The 20,433-nt window shown below is 41.2% G+C and overlaps 1 protein-coding gene across 2 annotated transcripts in view; it reads left to right on the forward strand.

The window, feature by feature from the left end:
• Positions 1–17,931, forward strand: part of PDZRN3 (PDZ domain containing ring finger 3) — a 213,812-nt gene extending 195,881 nt beyond the window's left edge. The window contains exons 6-10 of one of the 2 annotated variants that reach the window (XM_063121875.1): positions 8,944–9,042; positions 9,945–10,007; positions 10,970–11,074; positions 13,551–13,667; positions 15,435–17,931. In XM_063121875.1, the coding sequence (XP_062977945.1) occupies positions 8,944–9,042; positions 9,945–10,007; positions 10,970–11,074; positions 13,551–13,667; positions 15,435–16,976 (1,926 nt within the window). In that variant the 3' untranslated portion in view covers positions 16,977–17,931. The remainder of the gene's footprint in view (positions 1–8,943; positions 9,043–9,944; positions 10,008–10,969; positions 11,075–13,550; positions 13,668–15,434) is intronic. The other variant, XM_063121876.1, reaches the window with a different exon arrangement.
• The last annotated feature ends 2,502 nt before the right edge of the window (positions 17,932–20,433 follow it).

Here is a 20,433-nt window from a genome sequence, read left to right on the forward strand (position 1 = left end):
GATATGGGCTCCTGTTTGTGTTCACAGCCCACCTCCACTGATGGCTGTTGCGCCAGGCAGAATTTGCCCTAATAGAATTTATTTTAATGGCCATATCACTTCTTGGAGACTCTGGACATGAAAATACGTACAACCCAACCACACTAACACAAAGTAATTTATTTTTAAAAGCAAGTAGATATCTCTGAATTATCCTGTGCAATGACAATTAACACCTTAGTATATATAGAATTCTTATTTTCTTGAAATCTAGTAAAAATGTACTCTGGAAATTTAAAATGTTCTTTGCTAAAATAAATAAATGATGGGTTTTTTTGATGGTTTAAAATTTATGGAGTTGATGTCCATAAAATCTTTTGAAGTTTTATGATTATATTAAAACTTTATTGAGGCTCAGGCAACTAAGAAACAGCTGTTCTCCTTTCTATGTACACAAAATTATCATATCTGGGGTAGCATTAAATCCCAGTTATTTCTACTTATAACCAGGACTGGGGGGATTGTACCCAAGGGTAAGTCTACATCTAATTACTCATAAAAATTCAGGTACTAAACACCTGCTCTGAGGCTATTCTGAGGGGATTTTTTTACAAAGACCATTTGCCTGAGCAATGTTTGCTCGTGTGTGTGTGTGTGTGTATTTTAATATTTCTCCCATGATTACCCCAAGACAATATATCCCAGACAGAAATACATGACAGAAAATGTAAAAGTGATGCATACTGGTTTTGAAGCATATTGAAAAGCTCAAGCTCTCAGTTGAAATACAAGGGAATGAAAACGCCAAGTGCATCTGTATCAAAGCATGTTTGAAACATCAAACCTGATCTCAGTCCATATAAATGTAACTGTCTTTAAGTTCTAAATTCGTGACATCTAAGCAACAACAACAAAAAGGCTGCCAACTGAGACTTGCCAAGAACTAGTTCTTATGTATTTGAAAAAACTACCTCACATTAGCAATTCCATACTCGTGTTGCCGTTCCATATGCACCATGGAGATCCCAATTCACTTCAATGGAAGGAGTGTTTGAGAAAAGCTGTGCTTTCCATTACATTGCACTGACTGGAAACACCGAGGTATTCCTAGCAGTCACACTAGTGCTACATTCCTTGCTCAAAGATAGCTGGAAATGTCCTCTTAATGCAAGAGCTCAACTCATGAGAAGAGCCAACTGCACTCCATAGCTGCAGTGTCATCCAGAGTGACTTCCGCCAGCATTCCTATTGCAGCATCAAGAGAGGGGAGTGCTTGAATTACAGGAGAAAAATGTATGGGGTGGAGCTTGATGAAGTCCGAAAGTGCCATCTCTTCATTGACCCAACTTTATCCAAATCATGTCCCTGTAAATTGAGGCAGGGATGGGCAACTTTTTATTCTGTCAACAGCTGTTTTCCCTCAGGGTTAATCTGTTGGGGACCACATGTTAGCAATGGATGGAGCCAGAGCTAAAAATGGGGGCACGTTTTTTCTCCTTTTACTGCCACTTCATCTCTCTATCTCTCTTTTTGCTATTCTCTTTTTTCTCCCCTCACCCATTTTCTTCACCCATCCCCCAACACCAGTGAGCAGTCAGGAAAGAGATGAATGGCTCTTGCCAGAGGTCTGAACTGATCACATACAGAAGGCTTGTGAAATTAGTCCATGGGCCACATGTGCTCCTAGGGGCTGCAGGTTGCCCACCCCTGAGCTAAGAGAATTGGGGGTCCTCAGCCCCATCCCACCTCTGTGATTTGTACAATTTCATCCAGCAAATGCTTCATGGTAATTGTGATCCTACTATAATTGGAATCACATTTTAGGTTCATAATATTATGCTGGTATATCCTTCAACCTAGACCTAGCTTGTTTTCTTTTAATCTTGTGCTGTTTCAGTGTTGTGAACTATTGCCCTATTGCTTCTGGTGTTGACGGTTGTTGCCAGCTCTCCAACGCTGACCAAAGTTCCTGAACCAACACAATATCGTAGGGCTGCCAGAGCAACCCCACATAGAACCGACACAGCACACCTTCCTAAATAGCTACATGAGAGCAAAAAGGCCAATACATTTGGACTTCTAGTCAATAAACTATTTGGACTCCTACTCAATAAACTATTTACATATTTGATTAAACAAGTCAAATATAGAATACTTAGCTAATGACAGCTTCTTAAGTAAACATGACTACTTGGTCGGTATGCAAACCTGAACATGTTAAGATAGCATTGCATGGAATTCCTTTGTACTTCTTTTTAAGAGCCAAAGATTTGGATCTTAATAACATTGGGGGCTTTAATTTGCTGGATTTCTAGAAATCCAGTTCAGAGAAAATCGAACAAGCTGTCACATTCATGGAACACTTGAAGGCTTTTTCCTAGTTGCTGACACGCTGTTCAATGGGGAAATGGAGGCAAGCTCCAGTAGCAGCAGCTCACTCTTGGATCTCTAGGTGAGGCCATACCTTAAATCTGTAGCAATCCAATCTGAGCTTCAAGAATAGGACACAATGAAAAATGGACATCCTGGGTTATGTATTCCTCTTTGAAAAACCATATGAAATGAGTGGCTCAAACCAAAGAGTTATGCAGAGCTTCATCAAATGTATTTTGTTTAGTCAATGTTGAACTATTGTTCAATGTCCTGAGGAAATATATTGTACATTAAGATTATTATTGTGAACCAACAGTTATTGCTTTTTTTAAAAAAAATGTGTAGATTGCATGAATAAAGCATTTCTATACTGCCCAATAGCTGAAGCTCTCTGGGTGGTTCACAATTTAAGAAAATCTAAAAGGTTCTTGTGATACAACTGTCTTAATAATAAATAAATGATATTTAATATCATGCTAAAATATGCACCAATAATGATTTCCGTTTCCCAAATTTTCAGCCCAACCCTTCTCAGAAGTAAGTCTCACTAGATTCAATGTAGCTAAAAAGATTTAACTAAAATTAGTGTAGCACTTAACAAATCACTGTGCACAATTACGCCTAAACTTTCCACTCTAGTGCATTTTTTCACCAAGCTAAACTGTGCCATTTATATAGACCAAATTAATTTGGAAATCTGTGTTTTTTATTTAAATGTTTCCATATTACAGTACTATAGATTGCATAAATGTGACTTTCCTCAACATGCAACTTCCTTCAACATCAGTTAAAGCCTCAGAGTGTACTGACTTCCTTTCCCTTTTCTTAGGCCATTTCTACACCTGCCTTTTTCCCCGGGATCATCCCTGTGCATGCAAATATCACACAGGGGATCCCGGGAGCAAGCAGGGACAATCCCTCCATTTCCCTGGGATAATCCTTAGGTGTAGAAAGGGCCCATATAAAGCCTAAAAGTATTGACCCCAGCAATTGTATTTGGCTGACATTATCTAATCTTCCTTATTGATCAGCCTCATTCCCGTTTCTAAAAATAATGGCAAAGCCTTAGAAATATGGAAAACTTTGGCCATTATACTGATGTGTTCAACCTTTCTGTAACAAAAGAAAGCATGACGGGAGAGTGTGGAGCCATTCACAATAGTGCCGATTGATTGAAAATCATTTAAATACCATCTGAAATGTCACTGACATTTACTGCTCTGTTTTTTTCAAAACAAATTACACATGTTGACAAGTAAATAACAAGAGATTGCTTATCGTGGCAGCTGTCATCTAGACATGCCAATAAATTATTCATATCGGCGAGTTTTATTGTCTTCCCCCGGTGAATGGCACTGCGGGTTGAAATTGAGAGATGCGCGGAGGGTGGACGATTATGTTATTAGGACTTTCGGTGCATTAATACCAGGAGGAGAGAGCCAGCCATTGCTCTTTTAATCCGAACACGGGATGTGTGGTTTTCCCCCACCTCAAAAACTGGTGGGAATTTGTAAATGGATTTCAATCCCATTATTACAGGTCCATGTCCTATTTCTCTTTAACTACCAGCTTCCTCAAAGACTTAAAGAGAACTCCGGTATTACTTAAAGCAGTTCTAAGCAATGAATATCCCAAAGGCCATATTGGGCCCATCTAAGCCATTTTTAGCTGTTTTTTCCACAGACCGTGCACAAAATGTTGCCCTGTGTGTGTGTGTGCGTGCGTGTGTAAAAGAATGCGAATTAGCGAAATTGTTTGGGAAAGTGCCCTTACTCTTTTAAAGAGATCATAATGGCTGAATTTTCATTTACTCCCCATTTGTATTCATTGATATAAGGTCATGTTAAAAAGAAATATAAGACAATATCCAATACTGCCTGTGCACTAGCAGGATCTATCACTAGGGGACTGGGAACTAGTGGTACCCAAACCTGTTGAAAATAAGCAGAAATTCTTATTTCCAAAATGGCATAGGTCAGCAGAGCTTGCAGAAGGAAGCTCCATTGACCCGTCCCATTCCAGAAATGATAATTTCTGCTCATTTCTAGGGTTCTTTTAGGAAGCATTAGTTACTGATGCCCTGGTGGAGGGTCCCACGTGCACATCGGAACCAGTGGAGGCACAGCGGCCGAATTAGATACTGCATATAGAGATTTACAATGCAACCCTACTCAGGGTTGTTTATTCAGAGGGTAGTATCCAATTTGGGCCATGTGCACGTGGGCAGCCTTACTGCCTTGGTCCAGGTATGCACAGTCCCACCAGTCCAGGTCTATGTGCTTCCGCTTCCAGAAACTAGCACTTTCATACATCAGGTCCTGATGGGGCTGGCTGTGCACACACAGCCCCGACTGGATATTACCCACTAGTAACTCCCATTGAGTCCAGTGTGGCTTATTTCCAGAGAAAGAGATACAGGATTGCACACTATACACACATACCTAGGACTCCCATAGAACTCAGTGGGGTTTACTTCTACCAAATTGTCCCTTGGGATATTAACATCTACTGTCTTCAGTATAGAACAAATGTTAAGATCCTATTTGAGGCCTACCAATGGGATTATTCCTGTTTAAATAGTATCCAGACTTACAAGGTGTCTCTCATATATATATATATATATTAGGAAATGCCACAGCTATTTACATGCAGAACCACTGCTTAGCTACTAATATCGAGAACATTTCAAATAAGTTTGTCAGGTTATAACCACATCTATACAACTTATGCGACAATCTGCTTGCCTGAAACTACTGTCTAAAGAGCACGTTGCTTTTGTGGATAGTGAAGTCAAAGTAAAGAGCTGACCCTAAAAAGGAGGACCTTAAAATGGTAAAGCTCCAGATGGGGCAGCCTCCCCACGAAATTTTACAAGAAATTCATTTGGCAGACAAGTGATGAAGGCAGGAGTTGTGTCACCTTCCTTGAAATACATTGCTGTCATAGACAGTAGTCACACCTAAGGCTGAGAAAGATGCTAATCAAGTAGAAACCTATCAGCAAATACACTGTTAAACCAAGAGGCCAAGATTATTTACATTTATATTGACTGGTAGGATAAATAAGATAAGACCAAGGGTTGGATCCAGATTTAAGCTGGATCAACTCCGCTAGCAGAAGTGGACTTCCCTGCCCCTTCCTTCCCAATGCAGCTCCTCCAGTCCCCTGGAAACGCTCCACAGAGTGGAGCCCTTCCTCTTGCAGAGGGAGATCCTGGATCAAGCCCCATTACTATATTAGGGAAGACCAGACAGTTCATTCCACAGATATTGCAGACCTGTCTTCAGCTTTCTAGGTCAGTGTTGTTGTTTTGCTCCAAGCAAGAATCCGAGCTCTTTTTCTTGTGGACATTAGTGATCTTCAGAGGTATTAGTAATGAAGTAGTTATTGCCTCAGATGAAAGGCAATCCATATCATAGATCATAGATATATTCTTGGAAATCCGACCAGAATGCATGCAATCAATTTTCATTCTGGCCTAGAGAGGCATTTCTGGTGATGTCAGTGAGCCAATAGAATACTCAGGGATATCAAGCTATCTGGGGGCTACAGGTTCTGATTTAATATAGTGGTTCATTGTACTTTAACTCCAAAACACTTTTGTAAACTTGTTTGTAATTTTGATGCAGACCATCACTATGAATTTCCTTTTCTGCTTCCTTTATTTACTTAAATACATATTGGGGAGTGGGGAGGTTCTCTGTATAAAATCATTCTAAAACTTTAAAAGTAAAAAAAAATACAAGGAAATCGCAGATATAACATCGTATCAAAGTTATACATATCTGAATAGCACAATTTTGAATACATAAGAAGTGCTGGATCAGACCTCCAAGGGTCCATCTAGTCAAACATTCTGTTCAGTGTAGCCATCCAGCTGCCTGTAGAAAACTCACAAAGTAAGGCATGAACTCCCAAAGTATGACATGACCTGCGCTGGGTGCAAAATTTTACCACTCTATGCTGAGTTTTAGCAATGAACATGTGCAGAGGCATGGCATTTAAATGTGAAACTGTGGTCAGGCTGTAGAAAATGGTTCGTTTAAAGTCACTTTTAAAAAATAATTATATCATGCAACCAGATTGCACAGAAACCGCTTTTGTTCACATGGTTAGCTCATTACTCAACTTGTAGAAATTAAATAAAGTCCACTGGCATCAGAAAGTGACACTGATTATTTTGAGCAGAGGGAAAGTGAATGCACAAATGTTTCCAGAGACCATGCCAAAGCATGGATTGTCTTTATACTCTTAACAGGTGGGGAAAGCATACTTTTAGGTAAGAATCTCCCTTGGCAAAAATGAAATGTCACTTGTTAATAAAGCCATATAGTCTCCCATGGGCTTCATAGCATCCTACCTTGCTTTCATTCCATCCTTCCCACTTAGTCTCAGAGCTCTGAAATATTATGATGAGCCAAAATCTCTGCCAGATCAAGGTCTCTTCACAGTATTGCGAGAGGACCTTGAACCAGACATATCTGTCCTATTTATAATCTTTTTCATGGACAGAAAGACAATATTTTATGCCTTCTACCGTTTTAGAAGGGTAGAAATACTTTAAGCTGAATTCCGCCTTTACCTGTACCCTAATCCTAAAGTTGGAAGACCCAAAGACGGTAGTGCACACGCTGGTAACTTCGAGGCTTGACTTCTGCAATGCACTCTACATAGGGCTACCTTCGTACCTAGTCTGGAAAATTCAACTTGTTCAAAGTATGGCAGCCAGGTTGGTCACTGGTACCCCTAGGGGTGACCATATTACACCAACTTTAAAATCACTTCAGTGGCTGCCAATTAGTTTCCAGGCAAAGTATAAAGTGTTGGTTATTACCTTTAAAGCCCTACATGGTTTGTGTCCAGGCTACCTGCAGGATTGCCTTCCCCTGTACAATCTGCCCCACACACTCAGGTCCTCTGGGAAGGGTTTATTCCAGTCAGCCGCAATTAGGCTGACAACTGTTACTCAGAGGACCTTTTCTTCTGCCAGCCCCAGACTGTGGAATGGCCTGCCAGAGGAGATTTGTCACCTTTGTTTAAGACAGCCGTAAAGACTAGTCTCTTCCGTCAGGCCTACCCAGATGAATTTTAAACCTAAGAATTTTAATGTGTTGTGATTGTTATTTTAATATTGTATTGGTTTTATATGCTCTTTTAACTAGTTTTATGTATTATATTGTATTTAATGTTGTTCCCCTCCTCAATTCAGAGGGAGAGGCGCATAAGAAAATTATTATTATTATTATTATTATTATTATTATTATTGTTGTTGTTGTTGTATTGGTGTTAACTTATAATGCTGGAATAAAATCTCTTGTTAGTGTTTGTAGTACTTGCTAGATTATGAAGGGCCCAATGTAGCTATGTTAGTCATGACTCTGCTCCATTGAAACAAATGAGTCACTTTTGTCACAATTAGTTCATGACATTCACAATAAAAAAATAAAGACAATTAGGTCATGATGTGAAATGGGAAAAAAGTGCTTAGAAAATGAATTTCATGACAACCTTCATGGACTATATAATTTCTGCAATTGTTTGTATGCATTAACATGCTGGATTTCAGGTTAAAAGTTCTCCACAATATTTCCTGCAGTGTTTTGGTAGGACACACTTAAAGGAACAGCCGTAAAATTGAAATTTGTACTAAGTTGGTGTACCATTTTTGGACTATAACTTTCATACTTCGGGCCTAATTTTGCCACCCCAAGCGGCTCAAAATGTCTAATGTGTGTTGAAATAATTTGTGGGCGCACCACCAGAAAAAATGCAGAATAGGTAACGTGTGTAGAAAAAAATCTTATTTGGAAAAAGCTCCTAGATACCCAACACTTTGTCTTTCAACTGCATATTATAAACTAACATTTTTCATTTAGGATTATTGCCTTCCGACTGGGGGGGTAAAGAGCAGAGATTCTCTCACAGATTGTCAGGAAACAACACAGTAATGGGCCTCATCTCATGATCTAAACTAACTGTTGCCTTCAGTGGAGCCTAGTCATGATTAACTTTGTAGTCATAACTAACTTTGGATCAGGATTGAAGTCTTTGGATCAAAGACCATTCCAGAATTACACTGCCTGCACCCCCATAATGCTCAAACATGCTTATAGAACAAAAAGCACCAGTGATAGAAATGTCTGAATCTGGTATTCCTCCATCGGTCCTTATCTCTTTGAGTTAATGATGTCACTTTGTGCAAGACACTGCAAATGTAGGAAGACTTTGGCATCAAAACCTTCCTTAAGAAATACTACAGTGATTATGAGGAGAATGTGTGCCTACTGTGACAGCAGTGAAAACAGAAGTTAGTAAATTATTTTAGCTTTTCTAGTACTGCCACTTCATAAAGGACAGACCATTTTTCTTCTAGATGATCAATAAAAGAGTCTATTTCCAAAATGACTCCATATCGATGAAAGAGACACAGTTGCCCTCAGTATTGATTGTGTGTCTATAATCTCTTCTAGCTCAGTAAATTAACCTAGTGCAATCATTTTAAACATAAAAAGTAGATAACTTAAGCAAAATGTTTTCACATATTTTGATAAACAGATGGATGTTCACCAGTTCCTCATTCCTTTGTCCTAGGAAGTAGACTTGCATCGAGTGAACAGCCAGGACAAGTTTGGTCTGACAGTGTGCTACAGAACTGATGACGAAGATGATATTGGCATTTATATCAGCGAGGTGAGATGGAACAGCTTTAAACATTACACCTGCCTTTTGACTGGAGTTGTAGAGAAATTGTTTAACTTTTGCCCATGTAGCTGATTCCTCGCTGTCTTAGGGTATCTCTTGAATTCTGAACTCTTGATCACTTACACTTGATGACTCTTAGCCAAAGAGTCATGGCATGGACAGCAGGGCCTCCCCTGAAGATTGTAATGGTAAACCTAAATTGGCAGATATATACACACATGATTATAGAGGGTTAGGGGAGTGGTATACACTGAAGTCAAAAGGAAATGCAATGCAATTTACATTACATTATTAACTGTGTTAATTTCAGTAAAGCTTTTAAAAATCTATAATGCCTCATTCATACAAACAAGTCAACACCCAATGGAGTGATTAAACATGAATGTGTGAACTGGCCTGTAGGACCATGAGGAAGTCCTCAGTTTTACCCTACTGAGCTTTTTATACTATTGCTTATTTCACAAATGTCAAACAGTTGTCCACCAACCCACTCTGGACAATCTGCTATTGGTGTTACCAAATCCATTTCAATCATTAGCAGTATCCAGTGGAATAGCATAATTATGTTGTGCAAGCATAAAAAATATATCGTGCAATGCCAAAAGAGCCTGTTGGTGTGACCGGTTTGCCCAGAAAACCCATCACACCAGCAAACGCTATTGGCATTGCGCTAAAGGTAGTTTGCCCTAGCACAACATAATGTACTTCAGTGGCAGTGTCCCACTGAATACTGTGCATTGTGTTTCTCATGATTTTGATTGATTTGGGCTTATATTCTGTCTTGTCATGGATGCTATGAGTCTGGAAAGGTAACAATGTGTTAATTATTAAGCACTCACAGGGGAGGAAGGAAATGCAGTTAAGTAGCCAACTTTCTGCTCTCTTTATAGATTGATCCCAACAGCATTGCTGCAAAGGATGGCCGCATCAGAGAGGGTGATCGTATAATTCAAGTGAGTGTGCAAATAATTCAAGCATCTTTTATGTTCCATGAACTACTACCACACCTTTTGTACAAGTTTTTCATTTACTGATTTTGTGATACTACTGAGATAATAAGAAAAACGTATTTCAAAAGCCTTCAATATAAATATCCCCAAATAGTCTGCTGGTGAAATGTCTGAAGGCCAGATGCCAGCAGTTTAGGCCAAATGCAGTAGTATTTACTTTCATAGATCAGTCATGAAAGGCAAAGTGTTACCTGACAGTGTTATGTTGGTGAGAAACTACCTAAGGGAACAATCCAGCAGTCTCTTAACACTGGTGTAATGTTATTGAATTTGCCATCATATAGCACTTTTAGCAGGAAAAGAGATTTATAATCCTTATTTTATTCAGCCTCACAATAGCCCTGTGAATCCCAATTGTCGCATTACGTTTTGATGCAGTAAAGTTTATGTGTCAAGAACAGGTATACTATTTATCTCACCAAGGCAAAGTTTTAAAAACTGGAGTTCATCCTGATATGAAAAAACAGCTCCTTCTATGTGAGAATGCCTTAAAACAAAAAGTTGTCTGTGAAAAGTTTTGATTTAAAATAGCTACTTTGTGACTTTACTACATCAAAACGTAATATGAGAATTGGGTGGGAGGTAAATTATTCCCATTTTAGAGATGGGGAAATGGCACAGACTTTGGTAAGTAGCTTTATGGGTAATCATGAAAGAGCTCTGACATGAGACATTCATGACATTCATTTCAGTGGGGCTGGAGCACATGGTTCTGATGGATTATGCCCCATATGAAGCATATGTGTCTAAGCAGAAACTAATCACCTCTGTGTCAAAAACAACTTTGGCATTGCATGTTTTTCTACAGACATACTTCACATATTCTTTTGAGTGATTCTCTCAATCTCTTTGTCTCTCTCTCTTGACGTCTGTACTATGGAATGTGACCATTCTTCTTCTTTCAGATTAATGGCATTGAGATACAAAATCGAGAGGAAGCTGTGGCACTCCTTACCAGTGAAGAAAGCAAGAATGTTTCCTTGCTCATAGCAAGACCAGAAATTCTCCAGGTACTGTATCTACTTATTATGAGTTCTGGTTTATATTGCACCACCGATCCTTCTGGTGGTTGGCGGTTGTAGAGTTGGATGAACACATGGGCAGGGATGCATCAGGCTACAAGAAGAACAGAGAGATAAGGGAGGGCAAGGCCACTGAGGACTTGAAAGGTGGAAACAAGGACCTTGTCCTGGATTTGGGAGTGGACAGGAAGCCAATGTAGGGCGTTAAGGAGGAATGTCATGTGCTCAAAGTGATGAGAGGAGTGAGTGATTTTGGGTAGTATCCAACTGTGTCCCAGTGCCAGTACTAATGATATAGCACTAGTATAGCCCAGTGCTCACACAAGGTAACTAGCATCTATTAGGGCATTGGGAAAAAGCAGTTTACAGAAACTCAGGAGCAAATCGCTGCTTCCCCCCCCCCCATTGTCCTAGCAAATATCAATTACATTGCACAAGCATTGACTTACCCTAACACTATATCATTAGTGCTATCACTACGACACAGTTAGATACTACCCCATAGCAGCAGAGTGCTGGATAGAGGTGAAGGGACTGAGGTAAGACAATAGAAGACCAAAAAAGGAGAAGGGTTTAGTAGTCAGGGGAAAAGATGGCAAGGGCAGGGACTAGAGTTTTCATTGGTGAGGCAAAAAATAAAATTGTACAGGGAGAATCTATGTTACTTGGCAACAGACTGAATATGGTGAACAAAGGAGGAGGAGGAGTCAATGATAATATTTTTTTAATAATTTTATTAAATTTAAGGAACTACAAAAGTACCATTTTGCAATACAAAGAAAGAGACTATTTGTCTATCCGATTTTGCAAAAATGCAGAACCAAAACAATTTTCTATCAAGTATCTACAGTCAGAGGGAGACCGAATAAATGAGAGTTAAGTAATCCTGCTGTACCATTAATAAAATTGACAAAAGGAGACCATATATTTACAAAGGGGTCGTTACTGAGTCAATGATAAATCAAGGCTCCATGCCTCTTCAACAGGATAGATGGTGACATTGAATCATAGAATAGTAGAGTTGGAAGGGACCTAAAAGGCCATCGAGTCCAACCCCCTGCTCAGTGCAGGAATCCACCCTAAAGCATACCTGACAGATGGTTGTCCAGCTGCCTCTGGATAAGGAGATAAGGATGGATAAGGAGAGTGCAAAGGGAGAGAAGGGGCATGTCTACACCTAAGGGTTTAGAGGGACGGAGGGGGAGGATCGTGGATCCTCCCCCAACATCTAGACAGCTGCACGACGTCCCAGAAAAGAAGAAGGACGTTGCGGCTGCTGTATTTATTTTTTTAAGAGGAGCTAGTCACGGGACCCCGATTTGGAGGAAACGGTAAGGGGGGGAAACATGCCCACCCACCCCCAGCCATCCCAGGGATGGCGAAATTGCTCCCCCCAAAGGGCACCGAGCCCGCCCGAACAGCTCTGTGCCCATTTTGATAGCTGCAGTTCCTCGCGGGGAAGCGGGAAGCTGGGACAGGTGCCCACATCCCCGCGGAGCTCGGGATCTTCCTGGGACCATAGGCAAAATTGGGATAACCGAGGTCTCAGTTATCCTGGGAAATGGTGCCCAATTTCCCTAACAGCAGTATAGAAATGTAATAAATAAATAAATGGGCATACAGACAAGACTGTTACATTTGTCAGTGATGATGAAACTTCCCCGTTAAATGACTTCCAACAGTTCCATCCCAGCAGCAATAATTTTCCAAGCATTTGTTCCGAGCATCTAGCCTTAAAAAGGGAGGGGGGATTACAACTACAATCAAAATGTTGCCTTTGAAACCATCGTGGAGCTCTTCATTTGGTATATTTTCCCAAGCCCAATCTAACATCCCACTCCATGAGGTTCAGAATGGACCATCAGGCATAATGCTGCCCATTGTGCAATCCTGCATCCTTACAGCCTTTCCTCCAATTCACCATACTTATATCTTTCTTTCCCAGCTTTGGTTAGCTGTGCTCTTCAACGTGAGGTAGTGAAAGGAACATATCACAGTACTCCAGCTTTAGCAGTGTGGTTGTACATCCTGTGAATGTACATCCTGCTGCTTTTAAAAAATAAAAAATTACTGCCTGTTTTGCATTTGCAATAGTGCTACATTACTGCTGCAGGCATACAAATCCCCACCCATCTATACCCTCTATCCCACAGACAAATTTGTTTCTAGGAATTAGTGGGGGTGAAGGGAATTCTTGAAAAATGATACGGCAGTTCCCATCACATAAACATTTAGCAAGGGCTACTTTTCTATTTTGAACTGGGATAACAACAAAATCTGTCCTTTAGTTCTTGGGATTCACAGCAAGCAAGGAAATCAGCAGGACTTTTATGCTGAGGTGGTGAGAGGTAGTGCAGAAAGAACTCAGATCCCTGAAAGGCACTTGCTAAATGTTCTTCGTTGAATGAGTTGAATCCCCATAACAATGTTTAATGTATCTATTTTGTATTCCCTATCCTTGTAGCTGGACGAAGGATGGATGGACGATGACAGAAATGATTTTCTAGATGATTTGCACATGGACATGTTGGAGGAACAGCACCATCAAGCAATGCAGTTTACTGCCAGCATGCTTCAGCAGGTAAATGCCACTGTACTTAGCTGGGCCAAATGCTTTCTTGACAGTTCTCCCTTGATATTCTGATACAGCAGTTGCATGCAACTGAAAAAACAACAGCACTCACTGCAGGCTTTATCATGTAGAATAAAAAGTTGTTTTTATACAGTCATGCTATTTCCTGAGTTTTACCTAAGAACTACATTAAACATTTCCCACCCTTCTTGGGAGCGTCCTATAATAATTACTCATTTGTCTCTGCATAAGTATTTCTGTTAAGAGAACATCCTGTCTTTGCAGACTAATAATATAGAATTTTGCCACTGAATCCCTTTTCTTAAGAGAATCCCCAACCCTGCACAATCAATATTTTCTCCATCTATTCCGAAAAGTTACACTGTATCATCAAGTCTCTTCTCCCCCCACCCCCCACCTCCATAACTACCCCCTTATTGTGTGACACATGATAACTACATCAGAGCATCCACTGGGCTTGATTCCTTCACTGGGCTTTGAATTAAGGTCCCCTGATCCCAATGCTCATCAGCTGCAGAAAGATATTAGTATGCCAGTGTCACTGTGAGGATTCCTGTATATATTCTACACATTGAATAATTTTTCTAGATTTCTTTTTTAATAATGGCCCCAAGAATAGTTTCTGAATACTTAAAAAATGTAACTCTATAATTTATTTATTGCATTTATATACTGCCCCATAGCCGAAGCTCTCTGGGCAGTTTACAAATGTTAAAAACCCTAAACATTAAAAACAAATATACAAAGTTTAAAAACATAAACATAAACACAGCAGGATCCTTATGAAAACAGCTATTCTGGGGTCAGTTAAAAACAAACAAACTCAGCATATGCTGTTAAATGCCTGGGAGAAGAATCTATCCAATAGTATGTCATCATCTCAATAGACTGTGCAGATCTTACCAAAATGGGAATTGCTGTTCCTTAATCAGAAAAACTAAACATATTTATTTTTACTGTTAGCTGCACAGAGAATTGTCATTATCAGGCAGAATCTAAATACAGTAAAATAAACAAACACAAGTCGTACTAACGTAGTCCCATGTAGAAACCCCATATCAATGTCCTATATGAGGTGTTCTTAATGGATCATGTCCATTCCATTTATAGAAGTTGCCTGTTCTTTTTATTTACATTTTAGTCAAGTCATAGTCACAGTCAGTGTATTTGCGTACCGTGCATGCAATGTATTTGTCAATGTATTCGACAAATACATTGTGCTCAAAGCAGTTCATGGTACAAGCAAATACAATAATCATAATTATAACGTATTACAATATAACATAAATAACTCCATTACAATTCATTTATTAGATATCAACAGTTTAAATGATTGTAAGACATACCAGTAGCTCAGTTAACAATATCCAGTACCAATGCCATACTCACATCAAGCAATTCTCTAAACAGTTACTATTAGCAATACCGTAACTCAGCCACAGAAAGCTCACAGCTTGATAAAATGAAATAACCACAAGAGGCAGCCCCACCTACCAGCAATAGAAAGACCCTCCTCTCACTAAGGACCCTGTCCTGAGTCGAGAAAGGGCACCTTCATCCCTCCTGGCTTGGCAGCAATGTCCCAGGAGAGACAAGATGGGGAAAGCCTGTCCCTGGGCAGATGTCCTCATCAAAGAAGACAATGGTGACACCTTCACATACACCAAAAGTAGGAGCTTTCATTTCCCAGTGTATGAACCTTCCCATTCTTTCTTAATGGGTATACCTTTTCTCAATGCCTTTTTTTTTCTTTAGAAGAAGAAAAATGAAGAGGATGGAGGCACCACAGATACTGCAACCATTTTATCAAACCAGCACGAGAAAGACAGTGGCGTGGGCCGTACGGATGAAAGCACTCGAAATGATGAAAGCTCAGAGCAAGAGAACAACGCCGACGATCACACGACTGCCTCAAACACCCTGGGGAGCCAGAAGAAGCTGACGTATAGCCACGACACGCTGGGCAGCGGCGACATGCAGTTCAGCAACGAGTCGTTCATTTCCGCCGACTGCACTGACGCCGACTTCCTCGGCATCCCAGTGGACGAGTGCGAGAGGTTTCGCGAGCTGCTGGAACTGAAATGCCAGGTGAAGTCCACCAACCCGTACAGCCTGTATTACCACAACAGTACTCTGGATATGAGTAAAAGCGACCACGAAAGCGTGGACAGGGAGCTGGAGATGCTGAACGAGGAGCTGCGCAACATTGAGCTGGAGTGTCTCAACATCGTGAGGGCCCACAAGATGCAGCAGCTGAAAGATCAGTACCGAGAGCCATGGATGCTGCACAACAGCGGCTTCCGCAACTACAACACAAGCATCGATGTCCGCCGGCACGAGCTCTCGGATATCACTGAACTCCCTGAGAAATCGGACAAGGACAGCTCCAGCGCCTACAACACTGGCGAGAGTTGCCGAAGCACACCTCTCACACTGGAGATCTCCCCCAACAACTCTCTATGCAGGACAGCAGAAGGCCTCAATTTGCAAGGCAGCGACGGGGCAGAAGGTGCTCAGAAAACCTTGCTGTCCAGCCCAGAAAGTCACGAATCCAGCACAGCTAAACACCACCCCAAAGATGCCGACCTCAGCAAGCAGCTGGAGATCAAAGAGAGGAAAGCCAACGACGGAAGCAAAAGCCCGGCTCAAGCCCCCAAACCAGGGGGCTCCTACTTGTCTTCGTACCAGCACTCTCCCTATAAGCATGCCCACATTCCTGCCCACGCCCAACACTACCAGAGCTACATGCAGTTGATACAACAGAAGTCTGCAGTGGAATATGCGCAGAGCCAAATGAGCTTGGTGAGCATGTGCAAAGACTTGAACTCCTCCAACCAGAGTGAACCCAGGATGGAATGGAAAGTCAAGGTCAGGAGTGACGGGACCCGCTACATTACTAAGAGACCGGTAAGGGACCGGTTGCTGAGAGAGCGTGCCATCAAGATCAAGGAAGAGCGCAGTGGCATGACCACAGATGACGATGCCATAAGCGAACTGAAGATGGGCCGTTACTGGAGTAAGGAGGAGCGGAAGCAGCATGTAGTGAAAGCCAAGGAGCAGAGAAAGCGGCGTGAGTTTATGATGCAGAGCAGGTTGGAATGTTTAAAGGAACAGCAAGGGGCCGAGGAAAAGAAGGAAATGAATATCATAGAACTAAGCCACAAAAAAATGATGAAGAAAAGGAATAAAAAGATATTTGACAACTGGATGACAATCCAAGAACTCCTAACCCATGGCACGAAGTCACCGGACGGCACAAAAGTTTACAACTCCTTCCTGTCGGTGACTACAGTATAATCTCGCTGTGCCAAAGCTATGTACATAAAACCCTACCGTTGGGGTAGAGATTCCTGCCTCGTTAAATGTGGCAACACTTTCCCCTCTTTTTTTTTTTTTTTGTATATAAGACACCTCTATCGACTTTATAATTCAAATGCCAAACTCTGGGTGCAAACGTTCTCAAAGAGGAGAGAAACAGTCATTCACCCAAAATCTTTAAAGGCAATACTGAACAGACAGAGCTTATTTGGAATACCAATAGTACCTTTTTTTTTTGTAACTTGTTACCCTTTTTCATAAAGTGTTTTAAATAACAGGAAAAGCATATTAATCATACTTACACAGGTAATATCTTTTTAAACTATATTCATATTTAAAAAAAGGTTACACATGCAGAAACACGAAGACAACTTCAAATATGTATTTTTAACAAAACAATATTTTGCAATATATCTTTGCTACTGTGCCCTTTTTCTGCACAACTTGCCATTTTATCAATATGTAAGCTGAACTACCAAACTCTTGATAGAATCATTTTGCAGTAACATGAACCTTTTATCAAACTGGGCTGTGTCTTTGGGGTTGTCCGGACATACTGTTTCGTCTTCCGGTACAAGATGCCTGCCCCAAGTGTGACCAACCAAGCTGAAAATGCAGCCCATCGATCAACCTTATATGGTGACCCAAACATTCTGGTTTGGATGTCTGATTGGGACAATGAAAAACAGTGGGGTTGCCAAGCAAACGCAATACACTTTGGGTGGGCTGTTTGGTTTGGTGGGTTTGAAAATCTCTGTGTGACTGCTGCAAATGCCTAGATGGCTACAACCCTAGTTCAAAACAGTAGCCACAGGTAGGTCACTGAGATAAGGTCTACAAGCTATAGAATTGGGGGTGGGGGAGGGAGTGTAGACCACTTGTGGCCCTCTGGATGTTTTGGCCTGCAAATCTCATCATAGAATCATAGAATAGCAGAGTTGGAATGGGCCTACAAGGCCATCGAGTCCAACCCCTCACCATTAGCTATCTCTCACCATTAGCTATCCTGGCTACGTCAATGGGAGTTGTAACCCAAACATCTGGAGGCCACACATTTCCCAGACCTCCATAGAGACAGCCAACCACCAAAGCTAGCAGTATGGGGACAAAGGTCACCTAAGCACTAAACATAGTGTGGACACAAGTCCTTAGGGTTCTGGCTAACAGCTACACACTTTTTATTTTCTCTCTCTGTGGTTTCTGAAGGACGTACGTAGGTATCACTTGAAAGAGCAGAAGCAAACCGCTGCACGCAGCAGCTCTGAAAGATTCTGAAGCAAGTTTGCCGAGGCGGTGCCCTCTTGAAAGAATGTGCATGTGTGTCTAACGTTTTTACAAGGCCGTTTGTGTAATTTGAAAATGCCCATTGTAGTAGCTGTCTGCTTTGTAGATTTGAATGTATTGAAATTGAGAGCAGCTCTCATGAAATCATGACTAGTTATTAACAAGTAAAATGGAATTAAAAATAAATAAATAAATTATTGTTTTATATTTCATATCCGTAGAGGTTATTCTTTTCTCCCTTACCCATACTACCTCCACTACAAAACCTTGTGCTAATTGCGTTGTTCGGTTGAGCACTATTGAATTTATCTGGCCTGAAATGATCTGGCTGAGCTGCATTATTTGCTGGGATTACTGAAATTTATAGGAATGAACAGTATAAACGCTGATGGCTGTCTAAATCAGGGGTGGGCAGCTTCCCAAAGGCCCATTTTCACTCCCTGGATCGCCAGCACAGCCTACAGACAATGAGACACTGGGGAGTTCCTGAAAAAGAAAAAGGTGAAGTTGCCATTAAGCCTCTGACATTCAGCAGAAAGCCACTCTATAGTACTAAAGAGTAGGGGTGTGCATGGACCCCCTGCTCCGCTTCTCTTCCAGATCTGCGATTTGCAGATTGGGCCGCTTCGCTCCACCCCTGCTCCGCCTATGTCCGCTCCGCTCCGCTGCGGAGCTCCGGATCCGGATCGGAGCTCCGTTTTTTCCCCCATAGGCTTGCATTGAAAGATAAAAAAGTATACAACTTTTTTTCTGTTAAAGTTAGAAACCTCAAGTTTGGCACCATGACACCTCATGGAGGTATACACACGCATGCCACGTTTCAAGCCAATCTCATCATCCCCTGATTTTGGGGGAATTTTTGAAAATCGGGCACCCCATTCACACCCCTTTCGATAGCTCCGTCAATTTGCACGTTAGAAACCTCAAACTTGGCACCATGATAGCTTATCCAGGGATACACATGCACGCCAAGACTCAAGGCAATCCCATCATCCCCTGATTTTTGGCAGTGCTCTAACCTTTTAACACCCCAAATCAAGTCCCATTTTACAACTATGTCAATTTGCATGTCAGAAACCTCACCTTCGGTCCCATGACAGCTTACCCATGTGTCCACATGGACGCCAAGTTTCAAGCCAATCCCATCATCCCCGGATTTTGGGGGAATTTATGAAAGTCGGACACCCCAGTATCTGCAGACAGCTCAATGGGCCCATTTCAAAGGAAATCCCAACATGCCATGAATTGGGAGTAGAGATAAACCTAAATATGAATCTTCTTCCACACTTGAAAAATTGATTTGGAACTTGAGCACAGGAAGGACTTCTCCCCTGAGAGGCTGTATTTTAGTTGGGAGAGCTCAAGCTACTTTATAGGGCAAGGCTAGCACTTCACACTGTGCCCAAAATGCTATCAAAAGTCAGCATAGAAAGATGGAAGCAGCATTGGTGAAATGTTCTTCTGGGGTTTCTCCCTACTCAGAAGGTAGCTTCCAACTGCACTGGAAGCCAGGATCAGCAAAACTCACGTTTTTTGAGCTTCTCCAAATTCCACTCAAATCTCCTTCCAAGTTGTGTCCATAAAAGATGGCAAGCTTTGCTTTTGCCTTTTAAAAAAAGCATGAAAGAATTTGCATATTTTTGTGCACATTTGCCCAACTGAACATCATATTCACATTTCTCTCCCCCCCCTCCCCCAGTTATATGCATTTTTGTTGTTGTTCCGCAAATCACATCGCAAGCTCAGGAGCATATAAACTAGAACCACAAATTGTGTTGGGGTCTGCATTCAGTTCCAGCAGATGTGAACTAGATATATTCTATCAAAAATGAACTGAAACAAATACATCCCTACACGCAGATTGGCCTCCTGTTGTATATCTTCTGATGTAGGTCTTGGGAAAAGCTAAATCGGAGAAGGGGAAAGGACTGTGGGTATATATGTGTAGTTTTCTCTGTGTTCACACATGCATGTTTGCATACTTCTGAAGGGTAGGTAAGGTGGTAGTGTGTGTGTGTGTGTGTGTGTGTGTGTGTGTGTGTGTGTGTGTGTGTACAAGGTAATACGCTGCTCATTTATTTGAGAGAGTGTGATCAAATATCTCTGTGTTATATAAGCATGTATGCAGTTGAAGCTGGATAATAAAAATCAT

Source organism: Elgaria multicarinata, chromosome 3 (genome assembly GCF_023053635.1).
Source record: "Elgaria multicarinata webbii isolate HBS135686 ecotype San Diego chromosome 3, rElgMul1.1.pri, whole genome shotgun sequence".
NCBI classification, from domain to species: Eukaryota; Metazoa; Chordata; class Lepidosauria; order Squamata; family Anguidae; genus Elgaria; species Elgaria multicarinata.